The following is a 20,699-nucleotide window of genomic DNA, read 5'->3' as shown; positions in this document are numbered from 1 at the left end:
TTTTAGCTTATAACGCTGTCCTTTTAGTAGGCATGTGGTAGGTATGTCCACTAAAAATGGAAGTACTTTTAAATTGATTCGGGGCGTATCGTGCATTAGACGCATCAACATCATCAGCGCGCGTGCATTATTTTGTCTAATTTACCTCCCAACAAGTAATACGCGTTCATTAAACCTATCATTAATATTCTTCCATTTCTTTACATCTGTACATTAATTTGTCTTAAAATAAATTTTATAAGTATGTAAGTTTGCTTGTCTGAATAAATCCCAATTCGGAGATAATTGCATTTCAACACCACAGAATGCCGTCACTTCATTCATAAATCAAAAGTTTTTACATCTGTCGCATCGCCTATACATGCATGCATTTATCACCTTTTGTCAAATTTTGGCGCCACGTCATAATGCAGCAGCTGCAGTTCCCGCCTAAAAATAAAATTAGTCATACAATATACTAAATCAAGAGTCTAGTATTAGCTCACTTCGCTGACTGCACCGCCCTCTGTTGACAAGTCTCGTAGGATATCAGATGGCACAGAACCAGGTGCTAATCTGTTTCAAAAAGTGACATATATGTCGAAGATCTAGCTTGTTTCAAGGGTTTAAGTTCATTGTCTGTTTCCATAACTTGTATATTTTCTGTAAGTTTGGCGAACTTCTGGTCATATTCATCTTGCGTGTCTCCTTTTATCCGCTGCCAAAGTGACAAGCCTCTGTAAAGAACACAAAAGTACAGATTGGATGAAATATATTGGCATGGAGCAATTAAAAATTGGGTAAATAAACCATGAGCGCGCTCCGTCCTTACCGGAACGTCCTTCGAAGTTAAGCAGTAAGCATGAATACCGACACATGCCCATTACCGCGACCGCCCAAAATATTACCAATTAATTATATTAGACTCTAATGAACATACGAGAAACCCATATTATCCGGGTATATGAGAGAGATTGCGATTTCCAATCGTACGTATCGAACGTACGTGGAATCTATTCAAAACCACTCTCCTGTGACGGTATTTTGAATAGATTCCACGTACGTTCGATGCTACGTTTGGAAATCGCAATCTCTCTCTCATAGCGAGTAACTTACGTACGTATAGGTTCCTCCACCACAGGTTTGATTCTGATCCCTCCGCACAACAATATTGATTCGAACTAGCGCAGTGCTTTTCAAATTAGGACTATATGTAGCCATGATGTAGCGCAGTGTTTTTTTTAAGAATCGGACTAGTGTAATGTTTTTTAGATTCGACTAGCGCCGCAGTGTCAGACCAAGTGTTTTTCAGATTCGGACCAGCGGGGTGGTTTTCAGAATTGTAATTAGCGGCGTGTTTTTCATAACATTTCGGATTAGCGCAATGTCGTACTGTTGCATTGGTTTTCATTTTCGGACTAGCGCATATTATTTTTGGACTAGGGTAGTGTTTTAGTGTTTTTCATTTTCGGACTGACGCACCCGAAGTATAGGAATATAGGAGAAGAGTAGTGCCTTACTCTCTCGCTCCTTTGATGTTAACTTACTTTCCTACAAGTTCCCCTTCTTCCAGAGTTTCCGGTAGTTTTCTTCCCAGTGTTTCCGGTAGTAATAACAATAGAATTCCAGCAACGAAAGAAAAGCTTCCAAATATAATGAAGGGTAGTTCTTGGGAGACGATATCGGCTAATAATAAGATATATGGAGATAAAATACTGCATATAGAACCGGAGAATGAGCCCATTCCAATACCGACATTCCTTCAAAAAGAAACGAAAAACGGGGTTATTTGAAAATCTCGTCTTACATGGGCTATTCCAGAAGCTTCCGGAAAAAACCTCCTCCAATAGAAAAATGACAAATTCCTTCAATATTTTTTTATGGAATTCCAAACAATAAAATGTCTAGAAAAGGACCGGTTTATTTAACGACGAATGAAGATTTAAGGTTGGTCTTAACCCTAGAGTTATGCAAAACGTTTGGGCTTCAGAACTGCTAAATTGTTGGTCTAAAGTATAAAAGTATACATAATCATTGAGAATGGCAAACACTTGGCAACGTTTTCCAATATGTCAGCGCTCAAATCGGACACAATAGAACAATAAACCCTGCGGTGCGTTGGGTATCATCATTCTCAATCGAAAACCCAAGTTTCTCAGAAAAACCTTACTTCTCGAATCAATAAACTGTTTTTTCAAATCGAAAAACCTCCTTTATCAAATTCGATATAAAATGGCGATTTCAAAAAATTTTGCTTTTCGAACCGAGAAACCAGGTTTATCGATCGAAAACCCTCGTTTATCGCAGAAAACCCAAGTTTCTCACTTTCATTATATAAAATACGTGCCACAGACGGGCGTACAATCACGCGTATGGGAATCGCAACCTCTCTACTATTTCTTTTTTCACGCAGGCTACACTTTGGAGCACATGTTGTTTTTGAGATATCTAATCATGCTATTAAGGTGGTACTACACTCCTTGATAAATTTGTGACTAATTTTGCATTTTTCTCAAAAATATAACACACTGGTAACAAAAGTTATGTATATTATAGGGGCAAGGAATCCATTTACTACACTGGAATTTCAGTGAAAGAGGTACCGCTGGAATGGACCTAATTTCTTAACATTTATAATGAACCACTTGTCTTGAATCACTGAAATTTCAGTGAAGTAATTGTATTCCTTGCCCCTTTAATATACATAACTTTTGTTACCAGTGTGAGTGTGTAGTTATTTTTTGAGAAAAATGCAAAAGTTGTCACAAAATTTATCAAGGGGTGTAGTACCACCTTCATATAGTCTCCATTTTTTTTACCTTATCGATGTGGGAAACAACTCTGTAGCAAATAGGTATACAACTGCATAAGATCCTGATATACAGAATTTCCCGATCATTGCAAAGGCTAACGTCACATTGCCCAATTCTGAAAACAATACATAATAAATATTATTCGCTGCCGAAGTGAGGTAATGATCGGATTAACTACCATAGCAATAGGTTAAAACAGTTTTTGAATATATCGCGCTGCACTAGTACGTTCACGCGGTGTACCTCTGCATTGAATCAAAAGTCGTGTTCACACGGTCTGACAAGTGAGTTATTTACCGGCAATAAGCGACTTATAACCGGTAATAGTGACTTATTACCAGTATTAAGTGACTTAAGTCCGACCGTGTGAACACGACTATAGATGTCAAAGAGCAGGGATAAAGACCTGGATTGTAATTCTATAGATTATTCATATCATGCTGATCACTTGCACCTGTAAGATTAGTATCTTTAAAAAGAGCGGTATTGTATTCAATATATGATTGCAGACATACACAGGTGGTGTGTACAACCTCCTTGTAGTGCAGCGCGATACATTCAAAAAATGTTTTCACCTATTGCTTCTCACAGGGGGTAGGTGCCCCCTGGCTACGCCACTGGAAGGAAAGTGGTTCAATCATGTGCCAGGGATGGTTAGTTGGATATTAAATAAATTGTATTTTGAGATTGAAACACAATTTTAGTAGGGAAATGTGTAGAGAAGACAAACCTACCGTTTGGTATTGGAATACAAGAGAATAAAGAAATACTGCCAATAATCATGAACCCAGATATAAGACGTCTTCTCCCAAGATGATCCAATAGTAATTGGCATAAAATATAGGCTGGAATATCCACCGCACCTGATATGAAAAACGCCAGGTACGGATCGCTGCTGAGATCTTCTGTGAAAAACGCCAGACCGTAGTACACCATTGAGTTGGCGATCCTTTCAAAGAGATTGGGCACCGTAAAAATTCGTTAATAAGCATATCACTGAAAAAATATTTGGTGTCATTTTCACACCAAAACTAGTGTCAAAAATGGGTCCTCAGGTGGCCACCTAAAGGTGTCAAATTTACTCTTTTATGGGTGTAAGAAATTGACACCTTTGGGTGTCATGTTCATTTTGACACCTAGGGTGGCCACCTGAGGACCCGTTTTCAAAAAAGGTCATTACACCCAAAACAGGGTGTTAGATTGGCTCTATTAGGTGTCATATTGAGATATATTTACACCCTAATTGGGGCGTATCTTGGGAAATCTTGTCCATGCTATCGAGTCTGTAAGTACCTAACTGCAAGATTTCAGGACATTTTTGATAATAATCATGATATACGATAACTAATCCAAAATCACCCGATACATCCATTGCATCATTTCATGATTTTGTTTTTCTTTTCAGTCTTCATTTTCACTAAATTAAAAAAAAAATAATGGCGCATATAAAGTTTAAATAAATACTCTGCCTTCTAAACCAAATCAATTGTGAAGCGATTACGTATCACAAATCGTTATTTAATGATGTACATTTAATGGCTTTAGTTTTTATACAAAAAAAATGGAAACCCTCCCACTCGGCTATTTCTAAAACGTTATCAGGCTTCCTTAGTCTGTGATCAAATGAACGTTATTGTTATTTTATTTCAATTTTATTCTAAAAACAGTTTCAGAAACTGTTCATTATTACGTACTGCGGTTTACATACCACGCGAAGTTTATGATGAGTGTTTTGAATCGCATGTTAGGAGTTCGTAATAGGGCCCAAGCACTGACTCTCTGAGCATTATTATCACCCTTCTGTCACGTGAAGAAAGCAAAACAAAATTAGTCAAGACGAATAAAAGAAATATAGTTTAAAAAACATGCAATTAATTAAGTGCGAGTTATCATATCACTATTACTTTTGAAGTGCGTCATCAGCCGGTGTGGTATGGACACACAAATAAGGCCAAAAATTGTTTGGCGTAAAATTAGGGTAGGTAGGTAGGAATTGTTTAAACAAATTTTTAACTTTTTTAAAAGTTAAAATTTTCTTTTTAAATTCCTGTAAATTGCGTTTGACAAAGACCTTGGAACTTTTTTCTTCTTTCTTTTAAATATAATTTTTTATTTACTCTAGGGTCGGGCCTAATTTTACGGTAGGTCGGGTTATGCCAATCAAACAATTTTGTAGGCCTTATTAGTGTGCGCGTTACTTTTTGTAACATTCAAAGTCAAACGAGCAGTTCGAGTATCAATATATGACGACAATTAAACACCCACCTTCACATCTTCAAGTTCTAAATTTTGGTCTAAAAATGTATCAGGTAATTCCACTTTATTGACTTTAGCAGCTTTCGTGAGAATTTTCTTGGCTTCTTCTGTGCGCCCTTTGGAAAACAGCCATCTTGGTGATTCCGGAACAAGCCTACAAATCAATAACGATTCAGTTCTGAGTGATACAATTATATTCGCGCATTGTATAGTGTCTTTGAAGTACCCCGGGTGACTACAATTATTTAAAACATATTGCATTCGCCGCAGATGATGTGCGTGCGTGTACGTTTCCTATTATCCTACCTAAGCTCTTGACTGACGTCATTACCGATACCTTTGTCGGTACATTTGTTAGAAACTTAAAACTTTTAGAAAGCGGTTTCGGTTTTCATTTCAGTACATTACATAATCGTGTGACCGCAAAAGATCAGGTTTGAAGTTACCTTGATCAAAGCATACAAAAGAAGTTGTTAAATTTCACAGTGCAATATTCACGAGCAGAAAAGTCGAACAAGTCAATTTACATTGGAAAGCGTGGTTTACATTTCCGAATAATCCTAGAATAATCTCCCGGCTGTGAAAAAATATAGACCATCGAAATATTTCCACCGAGATTACAAAAGAATAGGCACCCGAGTGTTTATTTATATGCAAGAGGATCGATTGAAGCTATATAACTTCCAATATGGGCTAATTGACTTTTATTCAAGTTATTTAAATATTGCTCGAAAGAAATGAGGAGGGGGTGTGTTTGTGTGTGTGTGTGTGTGTGGGGGGGGGTGGAGGGTTAAGGGGAGGAGAAAGATAAATAGAGGTGAGAGGGATTTCAAAGAGGGAAGGGAAGGAAGGGGAAGATAGAGCTCGAGAGTGGATTGGAATTTATGTGTAGGGGAGAGAAGATATCGCGTGTAGGGGGAGAAGCGAAGGGGAGAATGAGACACTGGGGGAAAGGTGGAGAGAGAAAGAGGGTGGAATATTAGTGAGTGGAGAAGGGAACCTAGGTAAGAGGCTTTCCGGGGACAATAAACTAATTCATAATCAAATCACCTGCATCATCATGCATCGCTTATGTTCCATACAAAGAAACAAACAAACAAACAAATCAAAATTTTATGACGCTTATACTTCCAGCACCCATGCCATGCCTAGCGCCTAACCAGTCTTGTTGCCGTCCACGCGTGATTGATATCCGATCCATATATTATTATTGTCCACATTATATATAAACACAAGGGTGGACATGTATCCGATAATAAGCTTAGCACGATCATGATAATAGGCTATTATATACTTATGGTACTAGTATGTGTTCTTTCTACACTAAATTTGAATTTATTACTCTATCACTGAGCGAAAAGCGGTTGGTATTTGACCAATGAGGTAGTGGCGCTTTCCCTAACGCAATAAAAAGCGCTATACCTCATTGGGTTTTTAAAAACCAATCGCTGTCGCTCAGCGATGTAGTATAAATACAGCTTTAGATAAGTTCTGCTCCTCTTTTGAATCCCCTGATTTTTTGTTTTCTTAACAAAAGAGAAACGAAAACTCATTAATAGTAATTTGGATACATGCAAGAACGTGGGGTACGTAGCGTCGTCCGGGAGTATAATATAACCATACAAAGAGCTTTTATAAACATAGAGTGGCAATAGATTACGTAACGCATTGTTCCTTTGTGCCGATTTGATTTACCGACACGCTATTCATCATCGAGAGGTACCTTTTGTTCGGGACAAAGGGCTTCCACCATTAAATCGGCAACTAACCTGACAGCGTATTAACGCTGTAATAGACAGGCTACTGTCAATAAGTGATCAAACGAAAGTTACGCGAAAGCGCCTACACGAGCGAGAGGTACCTTTTGTTCTAATACCCACCTTTATTTAGGCGCCTCATTTAAATAAATTCAATAGAGTTGCTGATGGGTTACTCGTAACAACGTGTCATTGCTGCCAGGTATATAGGTCTATCTGTGCCACTTTCTATAAATAACTCGTCGTTATTATGGTTATAGGTCTATTCAATAAAGTCAAATGGGTTTCTTAATATAAGCCAAGGACAAGTGAGGGAGTGAAGGAGGGGTAGAGGGGTGAAAAGAGGAGAAGCGGATGGGTAATCGAGATTGGATGGGAGGAAAAGAAAGGATGAGGGGGAGAAGGAGAGCGAGGGAGTGACAGCCCCTAAAGTGTAGGCATAAGAAAGAATAAGTGCAGAGAAAGGAAAGAAAGCAATGAATAAAAAAATTATTATTATAGAAACTAAACATATAATAGCACTAGGCAACCATTCAATGATGCCCAAACCTTTATGCGTTACATTAAAACAACAAGTATGTATTTCACACCGGCCAAACACAAGACATTTTTATAACTGAACGTTGAAAGAATACTCTCATGAATATTAATTGGCAACATTTTTCAATATGTCAGCGCTAAAATCGGACATAATAGAACAATAAACCATGCAGTGCGTTGCAAACATTATAGCCATGATAGCACAAGTCAACAAAATCACATGATACTCAATAAAAACATTTACCAGTAATAGGATAGAAATGCTGCAGACGGTATAGATATTGCCAATTCAATCTTTGGCCATGCCCTCAGCCTCCATGCGATGAGTGCTATACTCATGTAGCCTATACTGTAGCAATATTGGACGCCCATACCAGCAAACGCTCGTTTTGAAGGTCCGACTAATTCTGTCGCTGTATGTAACGAGATTAAGCAACAACTGCAATATTAATTAATACATTGTTTGCACATTGTTTAACTGATATCACTCATTCAACCATTCTCTGGCAGTTCTGGGCAAGATTATTTCCAGAACGCCACCTGTTATCATGCAATCATCGACATTTGATAACTAATTTCCTCATGCGGAGGGCACTTTCTGGAAAGCTGGACCGAACAAGATCATCGATGATCTGAGGGTATGACAAACTGGTGATCGCGTCACCTATGGTAAAAAGTAATAAAAATTCCAGTCAATAACAATTGATTAGAAGTGCCGTGTAACGTATGGAAATACTGTATATTTTACATGTCCATTAATACCTTGTCACTATCTAGAATACAGTATACTCATCTATCAAAGTAATCGGCATCGGTATCGGTCGATTAGATAATCGGTAATCGGGGGTTTCCGCTTATAGTCTGATCGGTCAAACACATCAGCTATCTACTAAAGATAGCTCATATCAGGAAATATCCATTTTGCTATCTACTAATAACACAGCAAACACAAAAAAATTTGTTAAAAAACCGTAGACCTAAACGTCTTTATAAGCATGTTTTAATAACATATAAATGTCGGGTTATATGAAGGCCATTAAAATAATTTAAAACGTTTGATACGAAAAACACTACAATAATATTTTTAAAACGTCAAAATGCTGAAATAATATTAGTAATACCTGGCAGGAAATGTTTCTATCCATTTAAAACTGAAATAACAAGGAAAAGGGAAAGAAACCCCGCTGGCTATTTTGGCCGTTAAACATGGAGTTGTATGGGGGTGACATTATGTCCAAATTGCTCCGTTGACCTACAAACACAATAAATAAGGCTAATTCCATTTAGGTGTAAGTTGCGACATGTGTAAACGTTACAAATAATGTGCCCAAAAAATTCAGGTTTGAAATCAAATTAACCAATTTCATTATAACATCATGGCTTTAATATCGCTGTTATATTGGAGTGCAATGGGCTATTTGAAACTTACTCTCCCTCAGTGAAAGATTCAGGTTGAATCTTTCTCAGAGGATGAAATTCAAATGGAGCTGCCTAATGTGTTCATTTCATTTGAAATTCATACTCCCCCTGTGGAAGATATTTCCAAAATCTTCCACAGGGGTGGTGTGGATTTTAAATGGAATAGCCCAATATTGCATAAATTGGCAGGGCAGCTGTTCGTGGCATCGACAATGGATCATTAACAAATACATCATATACTGAGTAAAATGCAATCATTTACTCTGAGATTACTTTTTCTTGGCCTCAAATGAACTTCTAAAAACGCGTTTAAACGCAACGATTTACTTAATAGATATCATAGTTAACCGATGAAGTGCAGTAACATCAGCATTGGTAGAAAAGAAGGGTGATGTTTTTATTTGGTGTAGTGAAATAATGTTTTCATCTTTTACTGTGTAACTTCTTATCACAAACAAACATCACTGACGGATTAGAAAAATATAAATTTAATAAGCCAAATCGGCATTAGAAGTATGCAATGCATTGTGGGACAGTTTGTACATTTTAGGACACTTGCCCTCTGACCTATCGGCAAAATTGAAAAAAAAAAAAAGGTTTTTGTGCATACAAAATGTAATTAAAAAAGTTTTACTAGAATAAAAACAAATCCAAAAAACATGTTTATTATATAAATTAATTATTTTAATATTGTTAATGATAACATTATTACAATAATAAATAAGTGAATAATAATTAGAGCAATTTCCCCGATATGTCAGAGATCACTAGTGTCTCAAAAGTGCTCTCAAAAAGCGTAAGTTACAATGTCGAGAAAAAAATTATGACGTTGCCCGTGTTATATGAGACGATAGATGCACGACAGCGGCTAAAACAATACCTTTATTCTTATTCTTAAAAACTTCAATTCAAATAAAATCTATCATAAGTATACCAATTTTAATATAATTAAATCCTATGATTTTACCGTATCATATCGCGTCATATCACACGGGCAAGAAGCCGAATCCGCTGTCGTAGTGCACGTTAGTAACCATTGGTTACTGCTCCAAGCCTGGGCTCATACACCTGTTCCAAATTTTGATATGCCATAGGCTTTGTGTTGTAATCATTTCGATCAGTGGTTCGTAACAAAGAAAGCGTGATCCAGTTGACCTAGCAACGGTCATATTCTAATGAGCACTACGACAGCGAATAAGAAAGCAATAATAATTAGCCTTACCAATTACAATGGCTACAACGAAAACACCAGATGCCGTGACGCCAAGAAGAAATTGTAACGCACAGAAGACGGGGAAACTCGGTGAAAATGACGCACCAACTCCAACGGACACCTATTATGAAAATTACATTAGGAACAAAAGTTCACTTTATCTTTGAATGCTTTGATTATGTTCATGTAAAGATCGTTTGATGCACATACTTGCCCTGGTATATTTAATTACGTAATGTTTGGCACAATAATATTGAACTGACCATTTAAAAGTTTTCGAATAAATCTAATTCGGCTGAAGTCGTATCTTAGACATTTTGTCAGGTCGTATACCTTAATAATTATATATATGATACAGCTTCGTAGCGATTAATGTTGACAAATGCATTAAGGTCACTGGATCATTTCTGCGTAATTGTAGAGGGACAGGGAATTCACTCTATCATTATAAAAAATCACATGAAGAAATTAAAGAGCCCTCAGAGTAAAAAGTGTGTAATGATTGATAGACAAAAATTAATTTGTGTAATTGATCAAAAAACAAACGTTTTATATCAATTTTAAATTTAGCCTAAATCCGTAAATATGACACCTCTCGCCCATTTTTTAGATCAAGGCTGTTTTGACTACTAACCAGCGAACCATTGTGGAAGCTGTTTCACATTCATGTTCAAAAATTTCAGAGAAAGAATGAGGCCAGATATTGTTGAAATATCTTTTGCCGGGATCTTGAATGATAATGTCATGAAGTCGTAAATTTTAAGGTCAAATTTCAAACACCGAAACAAAACATTGTGACGCAGATATTTCCTGACTAATTTCATCATCGCATCTGTGTCTTCATTATTTGTTTGAGACCTTCTCCAAACTTTCGTGCTATTTATATGTAAAACGACCATTCCATTGTTACAAATTGTGATATTTTTTATGTAAACAAAAGACTAAAACACAGCATTATGAGATTTATGTTTTATGATCCGTCCAACTGCCTGCGTGGCCTAGCGGTAAAGGTAAAAACCCGAGGTCCATTTCTCTAAACTTTACGAAGCTTCGTAAGTCTCGGAATCGTTCATAACTTAGTTCCACTTCACTAAACTTACTTACAAACGTTACCCTTCGTAAGTAATAGGGATTTACTACAGGGATCCTTACTTAAAGTTACGACAAGTATTGGATATTCGTAACTTTACGAGCGGTTACTTGAGTTACGGAGGGTTAAATTTAGTGAAATGGACCCTTGGATTTGTAAACAACGAAGTATTAACGGATCACCGTGAGTCCCATTGAAGCATGACTGCATTCCGAAATGAGTCACTTGTCGGTAAATCATATATAGGTACCCTTAAACCAAAACACCGGTGGTACTCTGTTGAAAAGGTAGGTACATATGCGACTTGCTACCAACAAATCATAATGTCGCAACTTAGTAGTTTCGAGACGCCCTGGCTACTGCGGTTGTTTCTTACGCACCTGTTCAAGGCAGTGGTATGTCTGTATGGCGTTTGTGAATGGGTGCACAATGAGTCATTCTCAAAGGATATACTACTGGCATGTACAGGTACTAAGTGCGCGGCAAACAAAGAACATCAACTCAGTCAGCCAGGATGTCTCGAAACTACCAACTTGCGACTTTACGCTCATTTCGTGGTAGCAGGTCAACTACGTGTCGCCGATTATGAGTCGCATTTTCACCTCTTACTATAACATTGAGTTAAATTATTACGTGTAGATTGGGGTTGTTTTATGCGTCAGATTGACTATAGACCTTTCACCCATTATCCCATCATGCACGTCAAAAATGTCTATACAAATTAGTTTTAATAAAAACCTTTTTGGTTAAAAGTAATATTGAGATTTGAATGAATCGTATTTTGTCAAGGTTACTATAAGAAAGGGTCACATATTTTGTATAATTGGCTGAAACATGGGTTGCTTTTTTACCCACTGGCTCCATTATAGTACTTCTGGATCAAGTACCCCGGGACCAAAACTTAAAAGCACAATCCGCAAAAAAAAACCATACCTGCATGATAATTCCAAATAGAAACATGGGTTTTCTGCCTACGATATCTGCTAAGTAACCAAAAGTGGCCGAACCGACCATCTTGCCGGCCAGAGCTAAAGACTTGGAAAGCTGACGTTTTGAATTTTGGCCACATACTAAATCGAACTGAAACAAGAAAAACAAAGAGTTAAAGAACAAATATCTGCACTTAAAGTTAAAACGCAGTATCTAGATACTAGCTCCGAACTGCTTAGGCCATATAGACCTTTTTCCCTTCTTCCCATCATGCACTATTCCTGGGGGGTATGAATGTCGCCCGGGAGAGTACAGAGTTATGTTCATTACATTCGGGAATACGGACATTTCGGCTGGTGCCGTCGTCACAAAAAAGGAATAGTGGATAATGGCGCACGATCACTAATACCTTTCGGGGGCAAAAAGCAACATTTCTGTGCCTTATTGACATGGTGTCGTCGTGAAAAAAGTTTCCTGTTTGAAACCTAACTTTTATACATTTTATAGACCTACAGGTGAAAAACTAACGACGGGACAAGCAGTGATATACGGCCGGTGTCCGTTTCACTTTTTTTTCAGAGATGAAAATAAAACGTAAACAATAATCTCTTACACAGATGTTCTGCATCGCCCCGTAACTGCATCACTCGTGTATTCAATAATTACATAATTAGTAACATCGATGGCCTTTACGATAATCCGCATATGGAATAAGTATGCCCATATTAAGACAAAATAATGGCAACGACCATCAGATGCACACGATCAATGAGGTTTATTGACTACGTCATACCCCCTGGAATAGTGCATTGTGGGATAGAGGGGAAAAGTCATTACAGATTTGGAATACGTCGAAGTACTCAAGTAGACTAAATCATCCAGTTCCCAATACTCGTCGCTCGAGAGTGCGCAGAGTAAGTCGGCATGTTTGATATCATTGACATACTTTTGTTGCGTTAGATAGTTTTAGCTTATAGCCCCGGGTTACAGCAGGAGGGTGAGAGTGCATAAGGGCAATGTCGGGTGACTGGTATAAACAAGAACTGGCATTCAATGTGTATGTTATCACACGAGTTGGGCTGCGCCCAACTCGTGTGATAACACACTTATACATCGGTTACAAACATATATCAACTTGTACCCCCTCATTATCACTGTAATTGATGTTATGTCTCGAAAATCATAACATTATTCACAGGTGGTCTGATAACACACTTATACATTGGTTACAAACATATATCAACTTGACAGGTGGTCTGATAACACACTTATACATTGGTTACAAACATATATCAACTTGTACCCCCTCATTATCACTGTTGACAGGTGGTCTGATATTACACTTATACATTGGTTACAAACATATATCAACTTGTACCCCCTCATTATCACTGTAATTGATGTTATATTCACAGGTGGTCTGACAGTTCTGTGTGTTCCCTGTCGTGTGCTCCCAACGATTATCATTGCTGGACTGGATGTAATGATATCAGATATATTCCCTCAACTTTCAGCACACTCTTTGAGTGAATTTCCTCCGTTCATATCACAAAACACGGCATACCAATGTATAAATTCCTTTAAAAGGAAATGGGCGTACCAAAGAAAAGTGTCCATGATTTAGGGCATTGTAAATGTTTGACATTTATTATGTATATAGGTCGATGATGTCTGAGGACCGGAAGGGTAATGACACTGGGTACTATAGCTTAACTGTCTTGGTGTATACATGCACGGAATTTGGGCAATACATAATTTATAAGGCTATATACTTACATCTGTCACTGCCGTCGATTCGTAAAATGTGTTATCATAAACCCATCCTTGATCACATTTGAGAACGACCCCTTCATCTTTACACTGGTCGAACGGCTCCGATCTATTATACTTCACACACTTTGACCATTCTTTATTCTTACACGGAATCGTACAATTTTTCGTCGGCGAAAATTCCTCGTATTCTTGTCCAGGAAACGTCCGGCAATAGTGTTCTGGTTGAGCACTAAGAAATGTGTTCCCAAGACTGTGCCATGCACTGGGAATCGCTAATAAACAGATAGTGATACAGACATATTTCTGATAGCGTCCAAATTCGCCAATATTTTTGAGAATATCGTCGTAACGCATTGTCACTATTAGTAGTACACAATTTGGAGCCACTTAAACCTTTATTCTGTAGGAAGTTGGAAACGCAAGCCATCGGTTTTTGAATATGGTGTAGCAAATATTAAATCAAAGTGCCGAAAAACCTTTCAAACTTTTGTCCCTATTTATGCACCCGCTGACTCTATTCACAGTTTTACGGTGCCCATGTGGCATGACAACCTTTGTACTGTCATTAAGTCGTGTATTAATCATCCCTATCATGTTAACAATGAATTGCTATTAGCAATAGAGAGAGTGTCTTTTGTTTGTTGTTTGTCAGTCTGCCGGTTGAAAAAGTAATTACATGCTGTGAAGGTCGTTTTTATTTTGAATTGCAAGCAGCAGAAATGGCCGTTACATGATCCTTTTCATTTCTATTTTCGTCACTATCTTGCTTAAATTCTAGAACACTTGCGCGAGTTTGGCGCCCACTGCCAAGGGCACTAAATTCACGGTTTTGTATTATGAAAACCTATGGCGAATTTTGTTGGCTTGCTCTCAACAAAGTGAGGCAAGGTATCGATCAGTTATGAATAATTTCCCGATTCACATCAACTCTTAATACTCGGCCCATTTGATTGAGGTCACCACATAAAGGTGTCGAAAGTTTAGCGAATCGTAACTGTTGAAGAGTGAAACGCCCTCTATCACGGTCACGACGGACGGAAATAGGGTCAACTACTATGATCCTATCAGGCTGCAGTGATAATTTTTCCAAGAAAGTCTTATTTAATAAGATAATGTCTTTTTGCTATAGTAATGTCGAGATTAGGAATTGCTGTCAACAATACGAAGGAAATGCATGACAATGTATAAGATATGAAATACAAGTGAGTATTTGAAGTCACAAATACATGTGATACCTCACGTGACCTTGCGTTATGGCGCCGTATTTGTACTGTGTGTTCGTATTCATCTCCTCCTCATTGTCCTGTGAAAAAATATCAATCTTCACTATGATCAGATTTGGTATTTGGCTACCGGCATGAAAATCACACAAAAGTGACTACGGTGTTAAGGGCTGGGGTATGAACGTTTGGACAGTATTTATTTTGGGACATCAGAGCACATCAGACATATCGAATTGCATTCTGAATACGAAGAATGTCATTCTGATATCAAATAATTTTGATTTTTGAAATTCGCAATTTAATACACATTTTATGGCAAATCATTAAAATTGATATTTTTGATATTTAACAGTACTAGAAGTAAACTTTATAAATCTGATGATTTATACTTAAAGTGTATGTAGGTGGGATGAAAAGCGACGATCAATTGAAAATGTTGACCTTTCGTATTGAAGATATGGATTTTTTCCCAAAACACCAAAAAAAAATTAGGTCTTTTGGGAAAAAAATCCATATCTTCAATATGAAAGGTCAAAATTTTCAATTGACCGTCGGCTTTTCCTCCCTGCTACATACACTTTAAGAATATATCATTAGATTTATATAATTTACTTCGAGGACTGTTATATATCAAAATTTGAAAAATATCAAATTTTTATAATTTGTCATAAAATTTGTATTATATTGTGATTTTCAAAAATTGAAAATTATTTGATATCAGAAAGACATGCTTCGTATTCAGAATGCAATTCGATAGGTCCGAGGTGCTCTCATGTCCCACAAAAAATACTGTCGAAACGCAATAAACGCTCATTTTAGATCCCTTAAAGTAATGCACAAATGAACCAAAAACGTCTGCCACACTGATCACATTGAGTTTTGCAGCACTGACGTGTCTTGGATTGAAAAGCACGTGGGCTGGCCTGCAGTATTTTAAGTCCAGCAAGGTCCGCAAAGCTGGTATAATATTTTGTTCGCGGGCAACTCAACCCAGACCTCCACGTTGTGCCGGATGGGTACGCTAATTTGGGCAATGAGGAGCAGGCTTGGATCCAAGGATTTCAGCTAGCCGGAGGATCGTGTAGAGTTTTGGCCACAGTCTAGCTACTTCCCCTGCTGACTCAGCCTGGTATGGCTCTGAAAAGACACCGTTTGGTTTTTAAGGAGTATGCAAAGGAAATAAGAAGAAATCAACGTACGAGTATACAGGCAGATATATGTACAACGTGGCAGATAGTCGTTTGGCCATAGGAAATGACTAAGGTGAAGTGAAGCATATAAAGTACCGTATTGGAACAAAGGTGTTGTACACGAGAGAATTGTTTAGCAGAATGGTGCACATAGTCATAGCAGCTGAAAGCACCAAACCTCTTCAAACAAAAAAATCACGTACAAACTTGAAGTTTACACACCATGATGCAGTCATGTCTACAGTAGAATTCACCACGACCTTTGCAGGACTTAAACCCCATTAAAAGCTATTAAACCAAGATAACACTCATTGAAAACAGCTCAACTATGTTACATCAGATCTTCTCTGGTTAAATCCACACACACATGTTTCTGTTTTACCTGTGCAATGAGCAATGAGCTGGTATTATAGTTTCAGTTGGGTGAACGATTATAAAGCGAACGCAAGGTAATAATACTGTGTTGGCCTTTGTTCACGAAATGAGACAATAGTGTGCATATTGTTAACCACATTCTTGAAAATGAGAAACATAATGGCTGTGGACCGTAACACGGTTTGGAAATAATTTCTTCATGTTTTTTGGTGTTATCTGTCGTTTACATATCTTTCCTAAAACTCCAAAGTGTGAATATTTCCAAACACTTAAATTACCTAAAAGTTTAGGACATGTTACAAAACTATATTTTCTAGAATTTCAGAAGAGTACTTTAAATATTGGCCGGTTATTTTTCACACAGTGACGTTAACTAGGCAATGTCTTATTACCAATAACATACACTAAAACACCAAAGTGCGAATATTTCCAAACATCTAAATTAGCTAAAAATTTAGGACATGTTACAAAACTATATTTTCTAGAATTTCAGAAGAGTACTTTTAATATTGGCCGGTTATTTTTCACACAGCGACGTTAACTAGGCAATTGCCTTTACTTCTAACATACACTATTAGAGGTTACGCGTCAATGGTAAGAGCACTGTGTATTGTGTACGGGATTGTGTATAGGAAAACGGACAGTAACTGCAGTATGCCATAATTGAACAGTCACATTTATTATAACAAAATAGTATACCATGGAAATCCAATCATTTAACAGCTATTTAATTGCGCGTTTAACCCAATATAGAATTCGAGTCAAGCTCTCTCCGTGGATATTATTAGCGCCCTCTAGCAAGGTCAAGACATCATTTTAATAACCAAAACGCTATTTAAATAAGAATTGGACACATGCTAATGAGCAATTGACACATCCTGATTTCTTTTATCTATGCCACTGCTTTTATCTATGCCACTCTTCACCATACATACATTCTCCCAGCCACATTTCCCTTACTTCATATGAGATGATCTTTGGAAAAATATGGCATAATTTGTCATGGTGCTTGCGGAATGCCATACAGTAAAATACCAAAACGTTGTGGCAATTCATGATTGACAAATAAAAATCGGCGTGTCGTTTGTATCCTCCGCTGTCAATTTTTATCCACTCACTAATCCTCACAAAAGCTTTGTGTTGATTACGTAATGTGTGGAGGCAAATTGCAATAAGTACAATGAAATAATGAGTAGGGCGGGCTCCGGAGCGGTTTCTTCTTCGTCTTACGTAACAGTATTGTTCTCCAAAAAACCCCGGAAGCTTGTTGTTTGGCGCTCTAGCTGAAATACAGCAAGATAATGTAAGATAGTAAATGTAAACCTGTATTTTAGCTAGAGTATCTCGAGCTAAGTCAGCCTACCATTTTTCTTGTAAGACGGTCTGAATTTTTGCAATTTATAGGAAAATCCACGTAGGTCCCAAAAGTTTCTTTCAGATATTAAAAAATTAGATTCCCATAAAGACGAAACAGTAATCTTTAGTCGGGACCTTTGTAAAAATTTACATAAAATTTTCACCATCAATTGAGTGTTAATTTTGACTAAATTCAGAAAATATTTTGGCTTATATAAAATTGAATTAAAATTCTCTGCCTCCTAAACCACATAGATTTTAGCACGATTGGGTATGACGAATGATGTGCAGTTAATATTCATATATTCTTTCATACATAGGATGCTTCAGTTTTAACACAAAAAATATTTCATTGAAAACCCTCATGCTAGCATTAAAAAATTTCTTATTTTAACAGCATTCTAGAAACTCTGGCGTATGACGATCACTGCTGTAGTACACAACCGTTATTTTCGCATTGGACCTGTACCAACAATCTTTGTCCGACTTAAATATCGCCATCTACGGTATACCTCGGTAACATCCAGAGGTTTTCAATCCATACTCATAATTCGCTTATGACGACTGGGATGGGATGAGATTTCAACCCTGGGCTAAACCCTTTTGTTACCGTTGGGAAGTGCAATACGTGATTGATTACAAATCAATAACTCCCGGTACAATTACCTGGATTCTTAAAACTACAATTACCTGGATTGGTGGCATTCTTATTTTGGTGTGTGTTATTACTAGTCCCAGCCGATTTGTGCTCCTTCGCCACTAAACAAACCGTCTGGCGACAACCTCATAGTACGTCTTTTCTGATTGGCTGAACATCAACGCCATAAATACTGGCGTTAAATTTTGCTGTCAATCAACGCTGGGCTTCAGCGCATGCAGCGCCAGATGGACAGCTATGCGGTTACATAAATCCACACAATGTACGTGAGTACGCGCTGCAAGTCGCGTACATGAAAGGCGGCAGGGCGGCAACAGACGAGCGGCGCCTCAGTGGCTGCTAAAGCTAGCGTACATTTTTCGTTTGCGGTATCTACAAATAGCGGAGGCCCTAACTCAGCCCTGATTTGGTAAAATGATCTAACTTGAAATTAAAATCGCTCTTTCGATAAAAAGAGGTTTAAAGTTTGAACACTTCACGTTTTTTTTTTTTATAAAATAAATTATTAAACAGATCTAATGTCTTAGAAAATATAAAAATCTCATTCTTTGGTGGCATGATGGTGATTTTAGGATGTCACCAATGGAAAGAGCGCCCTCACATTACTCATGATATAGATTTATCTCAAAATGTCCCAATTTCAAGTTAGGTCGTTTTACCAAATCAGGGCCGCTATAATGTTTAGTGTCACTTACACAAGTCACGTCCTATAGCCAATTGAAAACCGTTTTATTTGTAAATTCATTAACCAATCAGCGATTGTCATTTCACGGGTTGTCGCCAGACGGTTTGTTTAGTGACGGAGGAACACAAACCGGCTGGGACCGAGACAATGTTATTACCGGTATTTGTTATGTTGTGTGTGTTATGTACTCCGCTGAACTTGTATCATCAGTTCTCCTGTGTGACTCACTTTGATTTCTATTGCTCTTTGGCTTTGTCTTAAAGGCTTAATGTACGATTTCCTTCAAATTTTAAATTTGTTATTATATACTCAAAATGCTGAAATAAAACTAGTAATAATGATCGGGAATGGTTTCTGTCCATTTTGAGCTGAAATAACGAGGTAACGTGAAAGAAACACTGTTTGTTATTTTGGTCGTTTAATACGCAGTTCTATGGGCGGACATAAAGTCATAATTTCTTGAATTATGACTTTATGTCGAACTTTGCTCTGTTTACCTACAAACACAACAAATTTGGCTACATACATACACATCAGCTGACACATACATAAAGGTGATTTAAGGCGCTTATGCAAAAAATTGATCTAAACGCACAAAACTACATTACCAACAACAAACAATAACCAGCCAGTGGAAAACAAGAAAAGTCAATGTAAAGACAAAATGAAAAATACTAAAAATTGTACAAGTGAGTTTTCAGCAGCTGTTCCAGATGGACGGTCCAGCAGCTGTAAATGACTTATCACCACAGGTTAACTTCAGGGGCTATTTTAACGTGCCTCCTGGCACGTTCGTGCAGTGAGAATAGAAATCCGTGCAGTGATAATTAAAAATCCGTGCTTAAAATATTTCTATACTAGCTTCAGCTCGAAAAATAACCAAGAAATTAATGAAGTTCCTCCAAAAAGTAAGACTAATCTAGTCGGGAAATCCTATATCCTATAGTTTGTTGTGATCAGTCAAACATTCAGGGGAAATCAAGCAAATAAATACCTCACAACGCCTCTGGTAACGCCCTTTTCTCCCCAATTTTTCGGTCACTCGTGGGGGAAGGCCTCTGGACGAGAAAATACGCAACAGGCGTGGGGGCAGCTCCATCTATAGCGGACAATATACGTCTAGCCCTCTTCTTTTGTTCCATTATCTATTGTATTTCTTTTGTTAAAAGTCTGGTCAACTGTCGATTATATCAAGTAATGTGGACAGGTCAAGATAATCTTGGTCAGATCAAGATAATCCTGGTCAGGTTAAGATAATCTTGGTCAGGTCAATAAATTTTGAACAAGTGAAGTACATGTTCGCATTTAGAAACACTGGCCACATTATTTGACTTTTTGGACATAACAACAAACTTAAATTGTATATTTTACACTATCAGCATAACATATTATGCAAGTTTATGCATATTATATTTAAATTAAGATGGTAAACAATATATTGA

At 37.4% G+C, this 20,699-nt stretch overlaps 1 protein-coding gene and 1 long non-coding RNA gene across 2 annotated transcripts in view; both read right to left on the bottom strand.

Annotated features, from left to right (window-relative positions):
* Positions 1-20,699, bottom strand: part of LOC140141149 (uncharacterized) — a 483,782-nt gene that overhangs the window by 1,052 nt on the left and 462,031 nt on the right. The window lies entirely within an intron of this gene.
* On the bottom strand, positions 381-14,124 carry LOC140141603 (organic cation transporter protein-like). Its single transcript, XM_072163515.1, has 10 exons — positions 13,774-14,124; positions 12,001-12,147; positions 9,987-10,098; positions 7,590-7,758; positions 5,058-5,202; positions 4,501-4,592; positions 3,527-3,741; positions 2,799-2,907; positions 1,527-1,739; positions 381-716 (listed from the first exon to the last, which is right to left on the bottom strand). Exons 1-10 carry the CDS (start codon positions 14,122-14,124, stop codon positions 551-553), a joined length of 1,719 nt encoding a protein of 572 aa, XP_072019616.1. The 3' UTR covers positions 381-550.

This window comes from Amphiura filiformis, chromosome 19 (assembly GCF_039555335.1).
Source record: "Amphiura filiformis chromosome 19, Afil_fr2py, whole genome shotgun sequence".
NCBI classification, from domain to species: domain Eukaryota; kingdom Metazoa; phylum Echinodermata; class Ophiuroidea; order Amphilepidida; family Amphiuridae; genus Amphiura; species Amphiura filiformis.
The sequence above is the reverse complement of the archived record's forward strand: the minus strand, read 5'-3'. Positions and strand labels throughout refer to the sequence as shown.